This window comes from Equus caballus, chromosome 1 (genome assembly GCF_041296265.1).
Source record: "Equus caballus isolate H_3958 breed thoroughbred chromosome 1, TB-T2T, whole genome shotgun sequence".
NCBI classification, from domain to species: domain Eukaryota; kingdom Metazoa; phylum Chordata; class Mammalia; order Perissodactyla; family Equidae; genus Equus; species Equus caballus.
In genome coordinates, this window is record NC_091684.1 from 24766134 (window position 1) to 24786216 (window position 20083).

The window sequence follows — 20083 nt, forward strand, 5'->3', positions numbered from 1 at the left end:
AAATTGTTTTCAAGGAGAAAGATCTTGAGGTATGCCCTAAAATCGAATTGTAAGAATGTCTGAAAAAGGAGATAGGGAAGAGTGAGTGGAAGGCTCTTCTTTAGTGTATCTTTGGAGGTGGTATCACCAGAACTAGAAGGGTTAAAGTACTTGAAAGCTAGCCCCGTTTGTCCCCACCGTTGGCAGCCAGATGGAGGAAGATTGTTGTTAAAGCTCTCCTCCATTAGTCTCCTGAGAGCTTATCAATAACTACATCAGTGGTTGGTCATATGGAGCAAATGTGCGTGCTGCCCCCTAGTGGTGCTCCTGGTAGAATACAGATGTACTCAAGTTCCTTAAGGAAAGATGGTCCTGGAAATTTCCTTGAGGGAAGTCATTAGTGAATCCTTATATCCAACTCGACTCACTATTGCCCACCTTCATTTCATGTAAATAATCATCTCCTCATTTTTTTCCTTTGTAAGAGTGGATTTCTGCATATATCTCTGATGTCATAAAGTCAAACTCAGCACTTATTAGGCATTGAAAAAAAGTGAAATAACTTCCTTTTCATTTGAAAAGATATATACCAATGAAGAGGCATGTTCCAATGAATATTTATTTATTTACTGGCTACTATATGCCAGGAATGATGTTAGACCCTAGGAGTACAGCAGAGAACAACAGCAAAAGATGTCTCTGTCTTCATGAAGATTATATTTTAATGGGAAGGAGGAATGAATAAGGAACAGGGGAATTTTAGATTGTGATAAATTCCATAAAGGGAATTAACAGGGTAATGTGTGGTCAAAAGTAATCACTGAAGACCCTCAGAAATAATAGTGAGCTGAAATCTAGAACCTTCCTTGGGAATAATGAGGAGGGGCATTTTAGGCAGAGGGAATACAAATGAAAGTCTCTTAAGCGGTAGAAAGTTTGGCCAAATTTATGAACATAAAGTAGGCCAGATTAAAAAAATCCCAGGGAGAGAAGAAGAGATTAGAATGAGGGGGGATTGGAGTGATAGGTGGTGGAGGGTTTGAATTTACTCTAAATGCAGGAAGCAAAAGGATAATTTTAAGTAAAGAATTAACATCTGATTAGTGGAGAGGGCAGAGTAGGCATGGTTGAAAAACAGGACAGCCTCCCTACTACAATATTGGCTTCCAACAATACGGATCAAATCTGTGTAAGAGTTATTATCACTGATGCGTTTATTGTCTGCTGCACCGTCTCAGGTGAGATTCAGGGTCTTAGTTTACTCATCTATAAAATGAGAGCAGATTTTGACTCAAGATTCTCCTCTCTACCGTGTTATCCTCCTAATTAGTAGTAGAAGAAAAATATCTCGACATAGAACCCTCTTATTTATAACAACAGCGCTTCTAGCATGGGATGATTGCATGTATGTGTGTGTTTCCCTATTTGTCAGTCAAAGGTCAAAGTGTAGAGGTAAAGCCTATGAATGAGAAAAAAATAACTATGAAAGCACAAATATTATTGCCAGTTTTTGAAAATATTTTCATTTGGGTTTGGGAGAGGAAAAATTAATAAGAATTTAGTTTTCTAGGATGGCAAGAGTTGGTGGAGGCACTGGGAGATGGTGGTGGTGGTGGTATTGTTAGCAAGTGAGTAAAATAATACTCATAATAATTTTAACATGATAATGATAACAGTAATGTAGCTAACAAAGAATGTGAGATTTGTTTACAGATTGGAGATAACAAGGGAAATAGAAAACGTCCAGTCTGACTCTAATACTCTGTGTGTATATCACCCGCCACTCCCATTTTTTCTTTTCAGATTCCCAATATCTAACTTGCCGAATGCAGAACTGCACAGAGGCCAACAGACATAAACCTTTCCCAGGCTACATTGACCCAGACTCTCTGATTGTCCAGGATGATTACGTGTTTGTTCAGGTATGAAAGATCCACTTCTACTGATTGTCTCAGACACTTCTCTTCCCTGTTTCTGTCCCTAATGCAGTCCCTTTTGCCTGCTTACACTCCCATAAGAGTAAAAAAGGAAGAAAGAAAGAAAAGCATTATCTTTTCAACAAAAGGAGCTTCTACACTAACAGAATATTAATTAGTTCCTCTGGGTACTGTCTGGAGGACCTTATCAACACGGAGTCCTGAGGCACTGCTTAGAGTATTAAGGTTGTCTCAGAATGAGGCACACTTCCATTCATACCCCTCATCTGCATTCAAAGACGCTCCCAGCAGTCTTGGACAGCACTGAGCAGATATGTCAATGTCTTCCCATCAGGAGAATGGTCAGCCAATCAGCCTCCTCCCCAACCCATCTTAAAAATAGAGAGACAGGTGGGAACAAGAAGCTGTGAGGAGGCTGGAGGTGGTGGGAGGCAAAGGCGAGGTGGAGAGTAATCAGCCATTATTGTCATGCACTGACTGTGATTGGGATAAAGAGAATTTACATGAGATGTATTGAGACAAGTTTTTCACCTCCAGAGAGAGTGGGAAACAATTTGAGAAGCTGAAATTTCCTGAGTGGTTAGAAGACACAGGGAGCAAGTATGCTTTGCTGCTTTTTAGCATTTAAGGAAAATTTTAGGCTTCTTTGGACAGGCATTTAAAAATTTGGTTATTGCTTTCCGTGTTAAAAATGACAAAGGTACAATTGCTAAACAGTTTATATATATATAGACACATGTATAATTTCACTGTGATTGAGACACATTCTAGACACTATTTATTTAGAAAGCAATAATTTAAAATATTTAATTCCATGTTTTGAGGAAGCAGATGTTCAAAATGCCTAATATCAGTCTATGTACTTTTAAAATGTTTCACAAATGATTACACACACACACACACACACACATTTCCTTTTTCTTCAAGGAAATGAGTAATGAGTACTCTGAATAACTTAAGCATCAAATTATCAAGTGACATTAAAATGGTTACACATATTGGTTCTATCTATAATTCATTTCTCTATTAGTGTTGCTCCTACGAACCTTTTCTGTTTTCGAATAACAATTTATAATCCACATATATGACTTAAAGTTAGAATCAATTCTGCATTTAGAGTTTCACATATCTTCTACCCAGGCCACTAGGAACGTGATCCTGTAACCCATCACTAGCACTAAGAGGTGATCTGCCCACAAAATGGTGAATATGGTCATTTCCAGCCACATTTTTATGTGTCTGATGAATATTCTCCCAAAGCATTTGTTGACATTCTGAGTATGCAAACACCTTCTAACATTCAAACTCCAGGTATTTATATGGGTTAAGAGTAGCTACACAAACTCATAGAAGCCGAAAGTAGAATGGTGGTTGCCAGGGGCTAGGGCGTGGGAGAAATGGAGAGATGTTGGTCAAAGGTTACAATCATCCACCTGTAAGAAGAATAAGTTCTGGAAATCTAATGTACAGTATGGTGACTATAATAAACAATACTGTATTACATACTTGAAAGTTGTTAAGAGAGTGGATCTTAAATGTTATTACCACACACACACACAAATCATAGTGAAATGAAGGGATGGAGGTGTTAACTAACTTTATTGTGGTAATCATTTCACAATATATATGTGTATCAAATCATCGCATTGTACAACCTTAAACTTACATATGTTATATGTCATAATATCTCAGTGAAGCAAGGGAAAAAAAGTGGCTGCAAAGGAGAGAGAGAGATTGGCAGTGGAGCCCTTGACTCTGCACCAGATGGTGCTCATGCTGAGGTGGGGACCACACCTCTTCTCACCCTCCCTCACACCCAGGGGTTTCATGGGACTATGCATCCTGGACAAACTTGAAGAGGTGGCCCACAATCCTATTCTGGAAGACAGAGCTCTGGAGTGGTTTTGGACCACGATCCTGGTTTGGCTTTCTGTCGAACACGTCATCAGCAGTGCTGTGTGCGGGACCTGCTCACAGTCATCAATGTGTCAGCACCAAGCTGGAATTCAGTGCCCAGAGATGTGAGGCTCCAGTTCTGCCACTGTTTGACCTGGACCATTTCTTTTTCCTGTGGCATGGGGACCTGTTTATATGGCTATGGGGCTAGAGAGCTGGGCTGCTGTTGCACATTGAGCCGATATACCCTGAGGCTTGTGTCATTAAAAAAAATAATAACGGAAAATGTTTCCTGGCTTCTGAGCCACAGTGCAAATTGAAGAATTTTTTTTTGTCCAGTGGGTTCAGTTTGGGCCTCTGACCAACTTACATGTGCTGTATAAGTTGTTTTTGAATTGAACGCCAATTCTTTACTCTTGTTGGCAATAGTCATTCATGTTGTTGTGTGGGCGTCTACCCACTTCCATTCAGTGGCTCTTCTTCTATGGCCCGTAACTGTTATAGTAGCTCCTTTTACAACCTTTGTGTTTATGATCCAGCTGACATCAGGAGGACGGCCACATTACTACGTGTCCTACCGAAGGAATGCATTTGCGCAAATGAAGCTGCCCAAATATGCTTTGCCCAAGGTATGACCTGAATTGATGTCTTCATTTCAATATTTCCTCTGATTCACGTATTCCCACTTTCACCCCATTTCCTAAGGATCCTTTCAGTCTCTTGTAGTCATTTATTTTTTTTATCCCCCATCTCTGTTTCTCAAGTTCGTTTTCTCCTCCAGTCCCCTGGAATTCTTGCTATAGCAGCATCTGAATAAATTGGTAACTGATTTACTTTTGCTTTTCAGTAGTAAAGATTTTTAAGCAGTATGTATTAGGACAAGAATATTTTCTAGCTAGACATAAAATATGCTTTGGATACATGGTATATATCAGTGCAACAGGTGTGATATATTTCTATACCATTTTATGGTTATCAGTTTACTGAGATGTGATGCAGCATTATATGGCATCCAACGTTTGCTTTCTCTCTCAATGGAACTTATGAGACTGGTTGTCTTTAGTTTTGAGGCACAGCTAATTTTTTAGATTTCTCCAAAGACATACTCCTTTGAAAATAGTGGCAGATAAAGACTCAGCAACTGCTGTCCCGGGATCGTTCCATAAACACTGAAGAACTGCGTTAATATGGAGCGCCACCTAGTGGAGGTCAAACTGACTTAGGAGCGCAAAGCTGTGGGTTTGCCGTCTTGCTGCCATTGTGATGTATTTTAAGTGGGCAGAAATTATGTATTATGCCTTGATCTTAGAGCAAGGGAGATGTGTGTGGCTGAAAGAAGGGGACTCTGTAGGTTTAAATATAGTTATATCTCATATTTGAAACCTTTGGGTTGAACAGAGAACATAAAGAACTTTTTTGATTGAGTTTTCATGACTTTCTCATATGCTGTCTTGGACCAACATCGGCTGGTTGTCCAGAAAATCCTGTGATAAATACAGCACAAGAGCATAGCAGATCTCTTCTTCCAGGAGAGCAAATGGTAGCTAATTGCTCTGGCTTCTGCAGTGGAATTCTCCGTCTTGACCATCACTCTGCCCCTAACCCTAGCATAGTGAGAGGTGGGACGTAAACCTCAGCCCATTAGAAGTAATAACACACATTAAATTGCACTATTAACTCTGAAGAGCTATATCCATCTTAGTAGTTATTATTATTTTCAGCTGCTAAGAGATTAACGACAGTGGTAATTGCCCAGAACTGTATGTCCGTGCCTGTATATATTTAAATGCCCCTTGCTCTTGATTTGGCTTAAAGTGTTTTCCCAAAAGACAAGTACTTACAACATTGGAGATCTTCTTTAGATGAGAACTGGGTAAAGTCAGTATATAAAAGGAAAGCTGAGGGTTGTTAAAATTATCCTTGAGAATCTTTTAAGAAGGTCTATGAAGGAGATGGTCATGTTACCTCAGTAAGTCCAACAGAGCTTGGTTTTTTCCCCCGAGTGGTGAAGTGAATTTGCCGTTTCTTTGATTGACCAACAAATGAAGTAGTTGGGTTGCAAGATTTACACCTTTAAAAATAAGAATTATGCTCAATTCAGTGAGATGCTCTTGTTCAGGAGGCATATGGGAATTGAGACCAAATCAGGAAGCAGCAGCTTCAAGTCACTCATCTCATGCTTGCTCTTGGGAATATAATGTTTGAGTGGAATAAGTTTTAGCAAAATCAAATCCTGTTTGCCACAGAATTGAGGGTAGAACTCAAGTCTCCTGACTTCCAAACTGGAGTTCTTTATATCATACTTTTCTTCCCTTGAAATAATTTAATCGATTCTACAATTAAAAGATAGCAGTACCCCCACCCCAAATTTTGACGGACTGAGTGGCATCAGGAAAAGAAGTTCCATTGACCTAAGCAACCCCAGAAACGGTAGTTTAAAATCAAAGAGACGTCTTTGGGCCTGTGCTGGCATTAGGAACCACACGCTTTGCATTGCTTGTTCATATCCATCACACACATCACTGTTGACTGTCGCCCCCAGTGGCATCTAGCCAATCTGAAAGGAAAAGTTTTACTTTGAACCTAAATTGGGTGTCTGTCCCCTCCCCCTGCTCTCTCAGATAAGCACGTTCCATTACTCAGCCTCATCTGAGGTCTGAGGGTAGAATGCAGTGATTAATTCAGCTTGTTCCCAGAAAAATAGGAGCCAGTATAGCAAATAAATGTACTACTTGGTCCAAGTGGGTGTTTGTTATTTAAGGCAATGAGATGCCTCATTATAATCCCATTACACCTTCAAAGAGAAGCCCCAGCTTGGGTGGAGTGGTCCGTGGCAAGGGTGAATATATTTTATGGCCTTCTATCAAAGCCAAGGTGGCTGTGGCTGGAAAAGAACAAAGCTTCATGCCCGCCAAAGGAATTAAGACGAACCAGCGCTTTCATGCTCGAATTTTCTTTAGTCATCCATTGCCATTGTCTCAGCTCTTGAAAGACCATGGTTACCCTGAGCTATGTCAAAAGAACGATTTAATATAATTGTAAAACTGATCAGAGATGGGGATGGGGAGATTTTAATATTGCTGTTGCCATTAAAAGCACAAGGCCCTCCAGACAGGGACACATAGTGACAGTTTCCTTCCCTTAACTTACTTGGAGCTCATTCTGGGCTACTCAAGTGAGATAAATGAGGCAATACATATGAAAGTGCTTTGAGCGTTTTGGAGGACAGATACTCTATAAAAGCAAGGTAATATTATTATTCGTGTGGATCTAGTTGTCTGTGTGGTAGAAGATGGATGTGAACTGGGATGTGTGTGGTGCAAAGGCTGCTTGATTTGTGGCGGGAGACCCAAATTCCGGACCTAGATCTGTCACCAACCTGTTTGGAAACCTTGGGCTGGTTTATCAATTTCTCTCTCTCTCTCTCTCTCTTTTTTTTTCACACTTTTAAAATAAGGAGCTTAGATTCACAACAATATTTTCTCAAGTGTGTTACTCAGAATAAAGTGTCTTTAGAGATGGTTCATGAAAATTTGGTTCTATGATCAAATAAGTTTAAAAAAAGATATGAACTTCATTCCGTGTTCCTTGCCTAGAGAGTAACAGTAGCTCACTGGTATGTTGAAGGATCTAGGATGACCTGCAAGCAAGAAAGCTAGATAATTCAGCATTAATCCAAACATTTTTTTAAAAAAATATATTAAAATACGATAATGCTGGTGTCCTATGGAACAGACTTCGGACAATGCTCTAGTAGAAGATCTCAAAGATCACTTCTTGGTCTAAAATTCTGTCTCAGTATAAGCATTCAACATAAAGTGCCATTTTGGGAAAAAGAGCATGTTTTCCTCATAGAGGAAGATATAGACAAGAAGAAAAAAGAGAGATGATATTTAAATATGTTAAATGTTTCAATTAAAATATTTAAGACCAACATAATTTTTAAAAAGTCTGTTCAATGTAGTTAGATTATGTGGAAAGAAATCTGATCTTGACCCTTATCTAGAGATGGCCATTTTAATCTGGTTTTGTTGTATGACTGCTTTTTAAGTAACTTAAACACTTGATGCATCTGTGTTTTCAGTTCCACATCTACCAAATAAAGGTTTGAGTGATCTGGGACAGTACAGAGGGTTTACTCTAGCCCCTAGGATTATTTAATGAGCTCTCTACTGTGACCCAGGCCTCAGACGTTTACCAGTACACAAATTCGCTCCAAAGCCACAGAGGTGGAAATTAGTGATGCAGGGACCAGGTTAGTGCTGAAATATTTTAACTTGAATTCAGGGATGATGCTACATCCTGCTGACAAGGAAGGAAACATGAATTGGGAATAGTTGTTTGAGGATTGTAGATGCCCGGGTAAGGATTTTGATCTTTGTCCTATAGGCAACCGGGGTAGGGGGGCAGGGAGGGCAGTGAAGGTTTGGCTCTCCATAAATGAATGGCCTTGGGCTGATTTCCACAGCTAATTCCCTCCATTAGAAAGAAACAAAACATTTGGATGAATCACTTTTTGTTGAGTATATTAGTTAGCACCCTGCGATTTGCAATGAACAGAAAGGCCAAATCAGCCTTGCTTCATCAACAAAGGGGATTTAAGGGCTTGCTTAACTGAAAATAGCTAGCATGTACAGAGCAGAAGCTAAGTGCCAGGCACTGTTATACATGCTGAACACTTACTAACTGATTTAATCCCCACAACTCCGTGGACGGCATCCTATTATCTCTATTTTGCAGGTAGAAATTCTGAGGCACAGAGTTCAGTTCATACAGCTAAGTTACAGAGCCGGGATTTGAACTTAAGTAGTTTTACTTCAAAGTCCATTCTTTTAACCGTTTTGCTCTGCTGTGCTGTCTAACTGAAAAGGTACAGGTGGGAAGGTTTCTTAGATAGGCACATTCAAAGACTCAAAGAATGTTACAGAATTTGGGCTCTCTCTCTCCACCTTTTTAGCCCACTTTTTTGGGATTGGCTTTATTCCCTGCCTCCAAGATATGTGTCCATCATAAATAGACATTTTTTTTTATTCTGATTGCTTACAAACTAATAGTAAGATATTTCTCTCTCTCTCTCTCTCTCTCTCTCTAATTATTCGACAGTCATTCTAGAATCATGTCTTATTGACTTTGCTTGGGTCACCTAGCCATCATTGATCCAATCACTATCATCAGGGAAATTGAATTTTTTGAATGCTAGGTTTACAAGCTCACTTCTGGTGCTGCGAGTGGAAGAAAGTAGCAAAGACTGAATATTGGGAGAAAATTTGTCTAAGAAAGATGAGCATGCTTTTCAAAGAACATCAGGCTACGATTGCAAGAAGAAACATAAATAGGCATTGGGAAGATACAAGACATGGCCAATTTTTATGCTAAACCTTAGTTTAGTATAAATAAACCTTAGTTTACATTATTGATCACGTCGAATTCATGGGCAGGTCTTATTTTTGGCTTCCCCCCTCTGGATTCTTTCTACAACAACATTATCAAACTCTAGAGTATGGCATGTAAGGCCTGAGTAGGGGTAAGGGCTATGGAACCCTTTGGATAAGGGTTCCTTCTTTGTTCACATGAGTTCACTATGATCAAGGCTAAAGAGGAGGGAGAGACTCATTCCCATATGTCTAAAGCAGAGTCAGAGCTGAGTTGTTGATTGATTGATTGAGAGAACATGGGCCTATATTACAATGAGAAATTTAGGTTATAAGTTAGGTAGAACCATCTGAGAAGATTTAAGTACTAAAACAGACAAAGGCCAAGAATCTTTCCATGTTTATCTTCTACCTTTGTGCTTATGTGTAATTCTGTTTTGTTTCGTTTTGACTTTTGCTTTTTGAAAGTTACACCAATATCTACTGCCTTGGGCAAAGGGTGAAAAGCTACCAAGAGCATTTGAGCAGGCATCCCCTACAGAAGACAGCAAGCCTTGGTCTGAGACTACAAGCTTTGGTCTGTGCCACTATCTCTGAGCATCCAGTTCTCTGGAGTTCTGAATGGGAGAAGAAAGGATTTGGAATTCCCATCCCAGGGCTATCAGCTCACTACCTCCTCATTACCTTTGCTTTGTTTCTATCTTCCAGGACTACCAGTCTGAAAACATCGTCAATGATGCAGACTATTTTTTCCCTCTTTTACTTAAGGTTTCCTACTAAAATGCTCAAGGTTTAAATAAGCAGATAAGTCCTTGAGCACTCATTAACATGGAGATTAGTGCCCTGGGATTTTTCCTCTGGGGTTTCAGAGCCTAGCCTTAGGACAGTGCTTCTCAAATGTTAATGTGCATATTAATCACTGAGGGATATTAAAATGCAGATTTTGATTCACTAGGGAGGCCTGAGGTTTTGTGCATCTAATAAGCTTGCAGGTGATGCCCCTGATGCTGGTCCATAGATCACACTGAGAGATGCAGAACTTGTCTATTTTCTCTCTGTCTCTTCATCTTTTCCTCCTATTTGCCCCATATAAGACTTCTGAGCATGTACCCTGTCTGTGCTTGGCAAATGTATCAGGATGACTGATTCTCCAAAGTCATACATATTTGAGAAAGTATTCTTCAAATTATCTAATGAGGCAATTAAATTATAACTCAGCTACCAAGCATTTCTCTGTCCTATTTTCTCATGACCTTACTGTATAACCCCACAAGTGACAAAGGAAACATATGATTAACACTTAACTAATTATTATTTCACAAATATGCAAAAGGAGAATCTCTATCTTCCATTACAGTGCCTAAGTGCCTATTCTGGTATTCCTCATTAGATGCTACACTGCACGCAGTCCAGGTTGACTTAATGAAACTCTTCTGCTTCACTTCCTTGTGTCTTTCCTCAGGACATGCACGTCATCAGCACAGATGAGAATCAAGTGTTTGCAGCAGTGCAAGAATGGAACCAAAATGACACATACAACCTCTACATCTCAGACACCCGTGGTGTCTACTTCACCCTGGCCTTGGAAAATGTCCAGAGCAGCAGAGGACCTGAGGGCAATGTCATGATCGACCTCTATGAGGTATGTCACAAGGCATATGTAGTCCTGAGTCACTGCAGTGCATGGATTGGCCCAACACGAGCTGTTTCCCTGATCATTTTAATTACTGATTCCTTATATGGCCTCATTCCATTTGAGAGAGGGAGGGGTTTGGAGACTATTTTTATCAGTTAATTTGCAATCCATAGATCATTTTGGGGGAGGGATTTACTTTTGACCAAGTCCACAGTCCATGAACTGTTGGAAGACTTGCAGAGTGTCTGGAGAAGCAGTCAAACAATTAAAGGGTTTGAACAAGAGTGATCCTAGTGTGAAATTTGAAAAATTGTCTTAAAGGGCCAACAGTGTGTCAGGGTGTAAGCAAAGGGGTAGTGGACACTCTCTCTGAAGAAAGAATAAAGATGACATCTTTGTATTGGATCAGAAGACATTCCTATGGGACTTGAAGACCTTTCTAACTAGATAACCTCCACTCCCTAACTGCCATCCTCTCAGAGGGCCAATGAGTGAGATAAGATTGATAGGTTTTTCTCTCCTAAATGAGGAGAAGGAGGCGAGACAAAAAGTAGAGTTTACCATTCTTCCCTAAAGGAGCTATGGCTCTTTGTTTCTCAAAATGACCAGGATTCAAAATAAAATCATGTATGTTGGATCAGTTAGCTTTCATGACAAATGATGCAGAGTAGGTGAGCCGAGGAGTCGAAAGAAAGATTTCTTGGACTCTCAAGATCTGGCAGCAGTGCTCCTCTATCTAGAAAATATTGTGGAATATCATGGGGACAGGACCCATGGGCAGTCAGGCTGCTGCGTGGGGACAGGGCCCACGGGCAGGAGGAGCCGCTGCTGCCCCCGCCACTGTTGCCATGGGGACGGGACCCATGGGCAGTCAGAGCTGCTGCTGGCATGGGGAGCTGCTGCTGCCACGGGCATGGGGACAGGACCCATGGGCAGGCAGAGCTGGTGCGTGGGGACAGGACCCACGGGCCAGAGCTGCTGCTGCTACTTCTGCTGCAAACATGAACGGAGTGTAAGGCTAATTTTAAGGCATGGGTATATGAGTCATCTCTTTACAAGACAAAGGAAAGAACATGAAAAAAATGTTAAAATGGTATCAGTGCAGGTGGGGTCTGGTCATTGGATGATCCCATGACTTTTAGACAAGAATCAAATCAGATTAAGTAAAGGTCAGAAGCCACCACCCTAAATCAGTTACGTGAGATTGCCAGACAGCAACCAACTTAAGTTCTTGCCTTCCCCATTAAGAGTTTCTAGGGACAAGGTCATCTTTCTTCTTCTTCCTGGTACAGAGAGCGAGGCACCTTTTACAGACAGAGATTTACCTTACAAATGTAAATGTGTCCCAACAAGGGCAAGTTCCATTCCCCAGAGCCTCCCTGACTGTCCCAGTTTATCAAAAGCAATCAGCCCCAAACAATCCTGATGCCTAAGAGACATATCCTGGGGTGGCCAATTTCAGGTCCCTACAAGGTCATCCCCCCTTCCTTCACAAATGCAAATCTCTCTCAAAGAGCAAGCAAATTCCAGTCCTCGGAGCCTGCTTCTCATCTGCAGTTTTAAAAGTAACCAGCCTAAAATCCTCATCAACAAACACCAACACTTTAGTTGCCATTTAAGGCACAGTTAGGTAGAAAGAAAGCTGGTATTTGGGGATGGATTTTAGCCATTCTCAGTCTTATCCTGTGCTGTAAAGGATTTATAATGGGTTTTAATGAGCCATTAAAAAACATATTCAGAATTTTGGAAGTGCAATCATATACTTATATTCTATCTGAAAAAAAATCCTAAAACTGATTCAAATAGGTACAGTCATAATGATGCTACCGTTTGCTTGAGTCTAAGTTCACTGAGTCAAGAGGTTGTTTGTATAACGAGAAGCAAGAGACTTATGTCCAGTCTGTCAAAGACAGAAACCAGTTTCGCTTAAGAAATTTAAACCTGTCATTGTAATTCCTTTTAGTGTTGTCTGTATTCCTTCTCCTTTAGGAGTTCTTAGGACTTTACTTCTAGTATCTAAACTTCTCTGTATATATGTATAAAGAAAGGCATGTTAACAAACTGTATGCCCAATTTAGAGCCCAAGTATTTGTAATGGAAATTATGGCAGACTAGCATAGGACATAGTTTGTGTGTATATATTTAGAAAAAAATCACTGCAGACTTTTTTATACATTCACAAGTTCCTTCCACTTCCTTTTATGCCCATGTTCCAGATAAATATAGTATCATATATCTCAGCCTCAAACTGAACGTGTTTTCTGGAAAACATTTACATAATCTGGTGATTTTGTTTCAAATTCATGTTGGGTAAAACTGTGATTTAGAGTATAAATTTTGGAGTCAGGCTGCCTGCATTTAAATCCTAGCTATACCACATGTATGTATTCTTGAGACAAATCCAATAACTTCTGAACCTCAGTTTCCTTGTTTAAAATATGAATATAACCATGGTATCAATTTGAGAGGATTTCTCTGAGGACTAAATAAGGTAATCTTCTTAAAGTACTGATCAGTGCTTGAAATACAGCAATGCTCAACAAATTATAGGTAGCATAATTAATATTACATTCCAATGAGTTTAAGCCCCAATGCAATGTTCCATTCTTATAGTCTTAAAATCTACCCACATTGTTTAAATGTCCAGCACATTTCCACTCTTTTGGGTCTCTACTCTCCCCATATTGCAATTAGCATGGCCATATGACATTCTTTAACACCAACTAGTTGTCTTCTTAGAAACGAGTGTAAATTGCCACATTCCTTTCCTCATTTGTAAATGTCTTATAAACATTTAAACTTTAAGTGTGTTTTGTTGAAATGCCATGCGTTATTTTGCCTTGATCCAGCACTCTCAATGGAAGTATCTCGCTCTGAGTATCTGGCTGGTATGAAGTCAAAGCAGCTGATTTTCAGGTTGCATCTTTCCCTTCCTTATCTTCTTTCCTCCTTTCAAGTCAATGTGGAATAGCTTCCCTGGATAAATTGTGTTTTCTGCCAAAATGGAGACCATTTTAATTGGTCCCTTGATGATAGAAAAGACGACAGGCTTGGACAGGAATGACTTTCCAATGTCATGTTATTTGCAACTGTTTTCTTGAATGGTTTTTTGAATTCAAACATCACTAACAGGTACAGAATGAGAAAAGGAAACGGTGACCTCTGGACATGGCAAACCATTTTTTGGTTAATCCTTCGGTTGCCCCTTTATATCTCTGGCAGTTGACTATCTATAGGGAAACTGCTGGCTCTCATTATCATCACTGTGAGCAGTGGTGTGACTGCATTATGTAAAGGTGTTCTGCATCCTGGGAAGAGCCTTTGTTTTATTAGCCTGACAGTTCACAGCAACTCGAATTGAAATTAATGTGATCAGAACGGCAGTGCCATTTCTGCTGATTACCTAGATAGAAAGAATATTGGCTAACACGGAACCTGGCACAAAAGTTCCTTAAATCTTACAGTTCTGGCTAGCAGGAAGCTGAAAGCCATCCAGCATGAATTTCCCAGTAGAATTGCAACAAATGATGAGTACTTAGCGATAAATGAAAAGTAAAAAAATCCATAAATGAATTAATAAAGAGCAGAGATGAGCACCAGATGAAGTGGGGGGTGACAGAGATAGAATACATGGAGCGCACGTCTGCTCACATTTGGGGTTGACTGAGGAGGATGACGTGCGTTCTTTGCTTGAATGCTTCTGCATGTCAATTACCTGCTGTTCCTGTATCTCTATGCTCTTTAAGCTATTTTAGCGGAGGCGATCTGTATAATATATAAGTGTATGATGAGTCTGTGTATTGAGGATATATATTGCTGATGAGTCTTTGTGGGAAATGCAGAAGGTAGCACAGTTCTCATTAAAATCAATCATTTTGTTCACACACACCTAGGAACCTTGTGACAAATGTGGTTCTCTCTACTCTAGAACCACATGTGTGTATGTGACAAGATAGGGAAATATTGGGGACATAGTCTTGGGGAAACATGTTACATGGTTTAGTTATTGAAATACCAGAATTTTCTCAGTATGAATTGCTCATTGAACATGGTTCCCATTCAAAAGAGTCAAGAAATGTGAACCGGGAAAGTTGGCTACAAAGCATAAATGCTAGAAACTGATTTTTCTTGATGAAAGATCATAATAACAATAGCTAATGTTTGGGGTGCCATCATGTGCCAGGTACTGTGTAAAGAACCTTCCTAAATTATCTCATTCAATCCTTATATTAACTTTTTGATGTAGGGACTATAATCACTCCCCTTTCAAACGTAAGTAAGTGGTGGCAGAGAGAGTACAATCATTTTTGCAAGATCACAAAGCTTGTAAGTGGCAGAATTAGGATCTGAATCTAGAGTGCAGAAACTCTTAACTACAAACCATTTTGTGTCTCCAGAAAGATCAGTATTTGCACTTTATTTGACTGTGGCCAAGTAATAGCCCTAAGATAGAGATAGAAGGACATTGAAGAGCAGGATGAGTAATACTAGACTTTACCTAGCAGAAGAAATCTGACAGGAAGAAGAAAAGGGTCTGAGGAAAAGCCAACATGAACAGAATCAGCAGATGACTGCTCTGGAACCATTCACCACCCTCTGAACCAAGTCCTGAGCCCACAGTTGGAGCTAAATTCAGACAGTGTTATCATGTGCCTCTCAATTTTGTGTGGTGGATGGGTTTGCGTAAGAGAATCTTAGAAACTAGTGTCCTATAATTCTGTTCTTCCTGAATAGCACAAATGTTCCAGTGGCATCATGTGGGATGGGTGACAGAATACAGCATGCCTGATGGTGGCCAGAGCAAAAGAGATGTGACGAGTGTGTCCGAGACGTGTGATTCCTAGTGTATTCATCTGGTGTGGATGATGAGAGGGGGTCTGACAGATCTGGACAATATCATCCCTCCTCTGGGAAGGGAATATTAATTAATGATGATGAAGAGCACTTTGGTTTAATGGACAATGACAGTTCACCCCAGCCAAGTGGAAAGAGTTGTATTGGGAGTGAAGCAACCTGGCTGACAAATTCAGAATGCACAGGACTTGTGCATACGTGAATGAGCCACAGTGGGCATCATGAAAGATATAACCAATGACCAGTGCATGTCCTGCTACACACATAGTGTCTTCTGCCTATTATAAGTACCCTCTCTTTAAGAGAAAAAGCTCAACAGTTGTGATAATGTAGCTTACAGCTTGATTTCTTGGGGAAAGACTGCCTTTTACAATCCAGCATAGGAGATAGGGAAGAAAAATGCTCTCCCATCCAGGAGATATTTATTACAGGACATAGAATATATTGTAGAATTATTTAAGGCTACTCTCTCCCTGCGAAGAGAGTGCTGACTGATCAAGGCACCAGGGAAGGAAGGAACACTTAGAGGTTTTTTTTGGCAATAGGTTCCCTGATTACAAGGGCACTCTTGGCCCTGCTGTGTATGCATCTCTCCTGGCTGGGGCCCTCTCCTTTGGACAGAAAAATTTCCTATCCCCAAAGCCCAAAGAAGTCATGACTGTGTTCTCTTTCTTGCTACAGTTGTTGACTGAGTTTTTCATTCTCTCCAAATTTTGGCACTTTGGATTTGCAATTAAAGTCTGAGGCAGAGAGGGTGGGAGGAATCATCTCCCAATCAGCATCAGAGACAGAAATAAGCAGAAACTCCTGTGCCAGGGTCTTCCCAACTTAGCCTCCACATGGAATACATGAGAGATTGGGACAGGTGAGGAACCCCTAGAGGTAAATATCAAAAAACAAAGGAGATATCTGGAGTTCTTCCTTTAAATCACCAAAGAAATCTAAGTCCCAGCACTTAGCACATTCTAACTTTCAAAAACCAAAATCAGTTAAATCAATGTATAGTTGCCTGGACATTCTAGGTGCCGCATCCCCAAAGCTTAGAAGAATGCATGGTAAATAATAGATGCTCAAAAAATGTTTATTGAACAACTATTGAGTAAATGTCCTGAAGAATGAATAAGAGGCAGCTTCCTGCAAGTATGATATCCATTTATATTTCTCTCAGTATACTCTAGGATGAAGGAGAAGTTTGAAGAAATAGTACAACCAAATGGTTAAATGTGTGGGCTCTAGAGTGTGGACTCTACAGACTGATTTGGAGTCCAGCTCTGAGCTTCTTCAGGAACTGACCTTAGGCAAGTGGTTGGCCACATCCAAACTTTGGTTTTCACATCTGTAAAATGAGGATACCGTTGACTCCACCACTTAGCATGCATGGAGAGATTCATGTGCTCACGCTTGCAAAGCCCTTTATTTAGTGCCTGACACTTCATAAGTACTCAAAAAATTTGGGGTACTGTTATTCTTGTTATATCTTCTAATGCAGGATTCTTACTATTTTATTAAAAACAGAAATAGGACTTCTTGTACAAAGTGACTTTTCTATTATTCATTTTAATGAAGAAATATGGTGGATTGAATGATAATCCAAAAGGTGTATTAGTGTGAATGGCCATAGGGTGAGAGATGGCAGGAGAAGCTGTGGTGAATTAACTGGTGGTAAGGGAAGTGTAAGGTGTACTAGAGAAGTTTTCAAGACGACATGCCCGTAGGAAGCTTACACAGTTGTTGAGAGCCAAGATGTAGGTCCTGTCTACATGAGAGACAAATTGGAAGACCAAGAAAAAGAGTTGGGGACAGTTCAGGATAAAAAAGAGATGCTGGTTTCTGGAAAAAGGCTGATTGAGCTGGGCCTTGAGGGATGGATAGGTAGAGACATGTCAGGATGTTATCCAAAGGTGTTGGGATAGTCTGTGTGATCAAGGAGAGTAAGTATGAGAAGGGAAGTTAGTGCTTTGGGGCTGTCATTCTGGGGCACAGTAAACGTGCTGATAGGCTTTGTGTTGGCTGGAGCTTTGAGCTATAACATGTCATATTTAAAGTCTAATCAAAGTGATATTTTGGCTTACATGATAGTAGAGAATAAGAAATAATTATAAATTACCTTTGAGACTTCCGGTATCAAATTCTCCCATATGAAAGGCAAAGAAAGAAAAGTAGCTTCTCAACACATTCCGCATTCTCAGAGATCTTTGTGCAGAATTCAGAAAGGCAGAAAAAGTAAGAGGTCTTTCCCTGAAGGAAGACAAACTTCCAGCAGTAGGACGTATCATTCCCATAGGAAGATCTTCCTTGGAAACTCTGTGTCTATGCGAAGGCATGTCTTCATTGGGAATATTGCTTTTCCCCACCCTATCCCATCCCACAGCCCCACCCCATTCCAGAAATATGCACATACTGTGGATATAGAGGGAGGTTGTCTGGGAACAAAAACATGTCCACTCATCCTCATTGGAACCCCAGACCTTACACACACGCATAAACACACATGCACATACATATACACACGTGTACACCCGTACAAATTCCACATTTTGGACACCAGTGCTGCTTCTTTGCTACCCAAACTCCTATAGTGAGAGACTAGAGGTGGCCGAGAAGTATCTGATGAGGCCTCATGAGAGAGCCCTTGTGGAAAGTTCCCCAGGCATAGGGTTGCACTGAGTCACACAGAAAGATGGACTTCTCAGGCTGAGAGTGACAGGAACAGTGAATGGCAAAAACCTGACAGCAGGGGTGACTATCTTTACAGACCAGGCCAAAGAAGCAAAAAAATAAAATGACACCTCAAATGGGATTTTCACGGACAGGGCACCTTGGCCGCCAGAGGAAATAAGCAGACCCTCTCTACCTCTATCCCCTGTTGTCACACATTCCCTCTGCTTTGCCAAGTTTTTATTCTTCAAGATAAACCTGAAGGCCAAGCTGCCAGAGATGAATTACAAAGTGCAGCTCTCCGCTCAAGTGGCATTTAATAATGCCAAGCAGTCGGAGGCCAATAAAGTCACCACTTCTGCAAATCAAATGAACCAGCTCCTAAACACACATAACCCTGCTCTGACACACTTGCCAAAAGTGGGAGAGGGCAGGAAGGAAAATGGGCAATGAAACTACCCGAATAGGTAATATTTTTATTCCTTCTGTATTTATTGTAACCTCCTAGAGTGTTGAATGGTTAAGACAGTGTCGTTTCTCACATATGGGTATGCCATGGAGGGAAGGCAAGTATGACTTTGTGAAAATTCTGACTTATGAAATTTAATTTTTAAAGAACTGGCAGCTTAGTCTTATTTAAATATGTAACAGCCTCTTGAACATATGCAAAACCAATATGGGATTCCCTGGTGAGTAGTCCTTATGGAACTGGTATAGTGAATAACTAAATATTATTTGTAATTAACATACCATCAATGGGAGGTAGCGTGCTCCTGGAATTGATGTCTTCCTCATTTGTTGAGGGTCGACAATGCATAACAAACTGTTCTGGCTGCTCTTGATTGCCCCAAATGAGGCTTGTTTTCCTAAGTAGTTCAAAGTATTCCTCCTAGCAACTCGTTTATACCATTTATTTGCTTAACAAACTTGCGGTTCCAGAAGAGTATGAAGTTGGCCCAACTCTAAATTATCCCAGATGCCAGATCAGCAGGTACAAACTAATGAGGTTGGAGTGTGTCAAAAGCAAAGGCAAAACGTGTGTATTCTGTTGGTTGAAACCCAACCTTTTTGAACTGAGAAGTTCACAGCTGTATTTGTTGAAAGAACATTGGAAGTCAGACAGATTTGAGTGTGGACCCCAACTCTCTGTTATCTTAAGCAATTAAATTTGTTTACACCTCAGTTTCCTCATCCATAGAATTGAGATGATTGCTGTTAAGCAGATTTGTAGTGAATATTGAGGTTTTGTATCTAAACTACTGGACATAGGGCTTGGTACTTGGCAGAGACTGATGTTTCACTCTTGTGCTTAAAAATTTTTATATTATAATATAAAGGGCCTGAGTTAAATTAAATGGGTTCAAATATGCTTGCTAACTTATTCACTTACTCCCTATCTGTGCTCCAGAGAGCCACTTAATCTGTTTCTGTTTCCTCATCCTCAAAATGTGGCTAATGAGAACTATCTCATGGTTATTGTGAGCATTAAATGAGATACCTATGCATAGTGTTAGAATGCACCATTCAACACATTGCAGACCCTTTTCTCACTGCCTTCTAGTTTTCTTGCATTGTCATAATTTCAAGCAGAGTAAAATATGTAGGAATGTGTTTAGTAATCTCTTAAACACATGAAAAATATAGTGCACAATTAATGACTTGTTAGTGCACAGCTTGGGCAATTTATGAATTGTTACCTCTTTCCTAACGTATAGAAGAGAAAAAGAAGTCATATTTTCACAGCCAAATAA

At 40.2% G+C, this 20083-nt stretch overlaps 1 protein-coding gene across 9 annotated transcripts in view; it reads left to right on the top strand.

The window, feature by feature from the left end:
• The window catches only part of SORCS1 (sortilin related VPS10 domain containing receptor 1), a 484049-nt gene that overhangs the window by 363983 nt on the left and 99983 nt on the right, over nt 1-20083 (top strand). For all 9 annotated transcript variants that reach the window (XM_023639764.2, XM_023639760.2, XM_023639752.2 and 6 more), the window contains 3 exons: nt 1783-1901; nt 4352-4441; nt 10647-10826. In XM_023639764.2, the coding sequence (XP_023495532.2) occupies nt 1783-1901; nt 4352-4441; nt 10647-10826 (389 nt within the window). The remainder of the gene's footprint in view (nt 1-1782; nt 1902-4351; nt 4442-10646; nt 10827-20083) is intronic.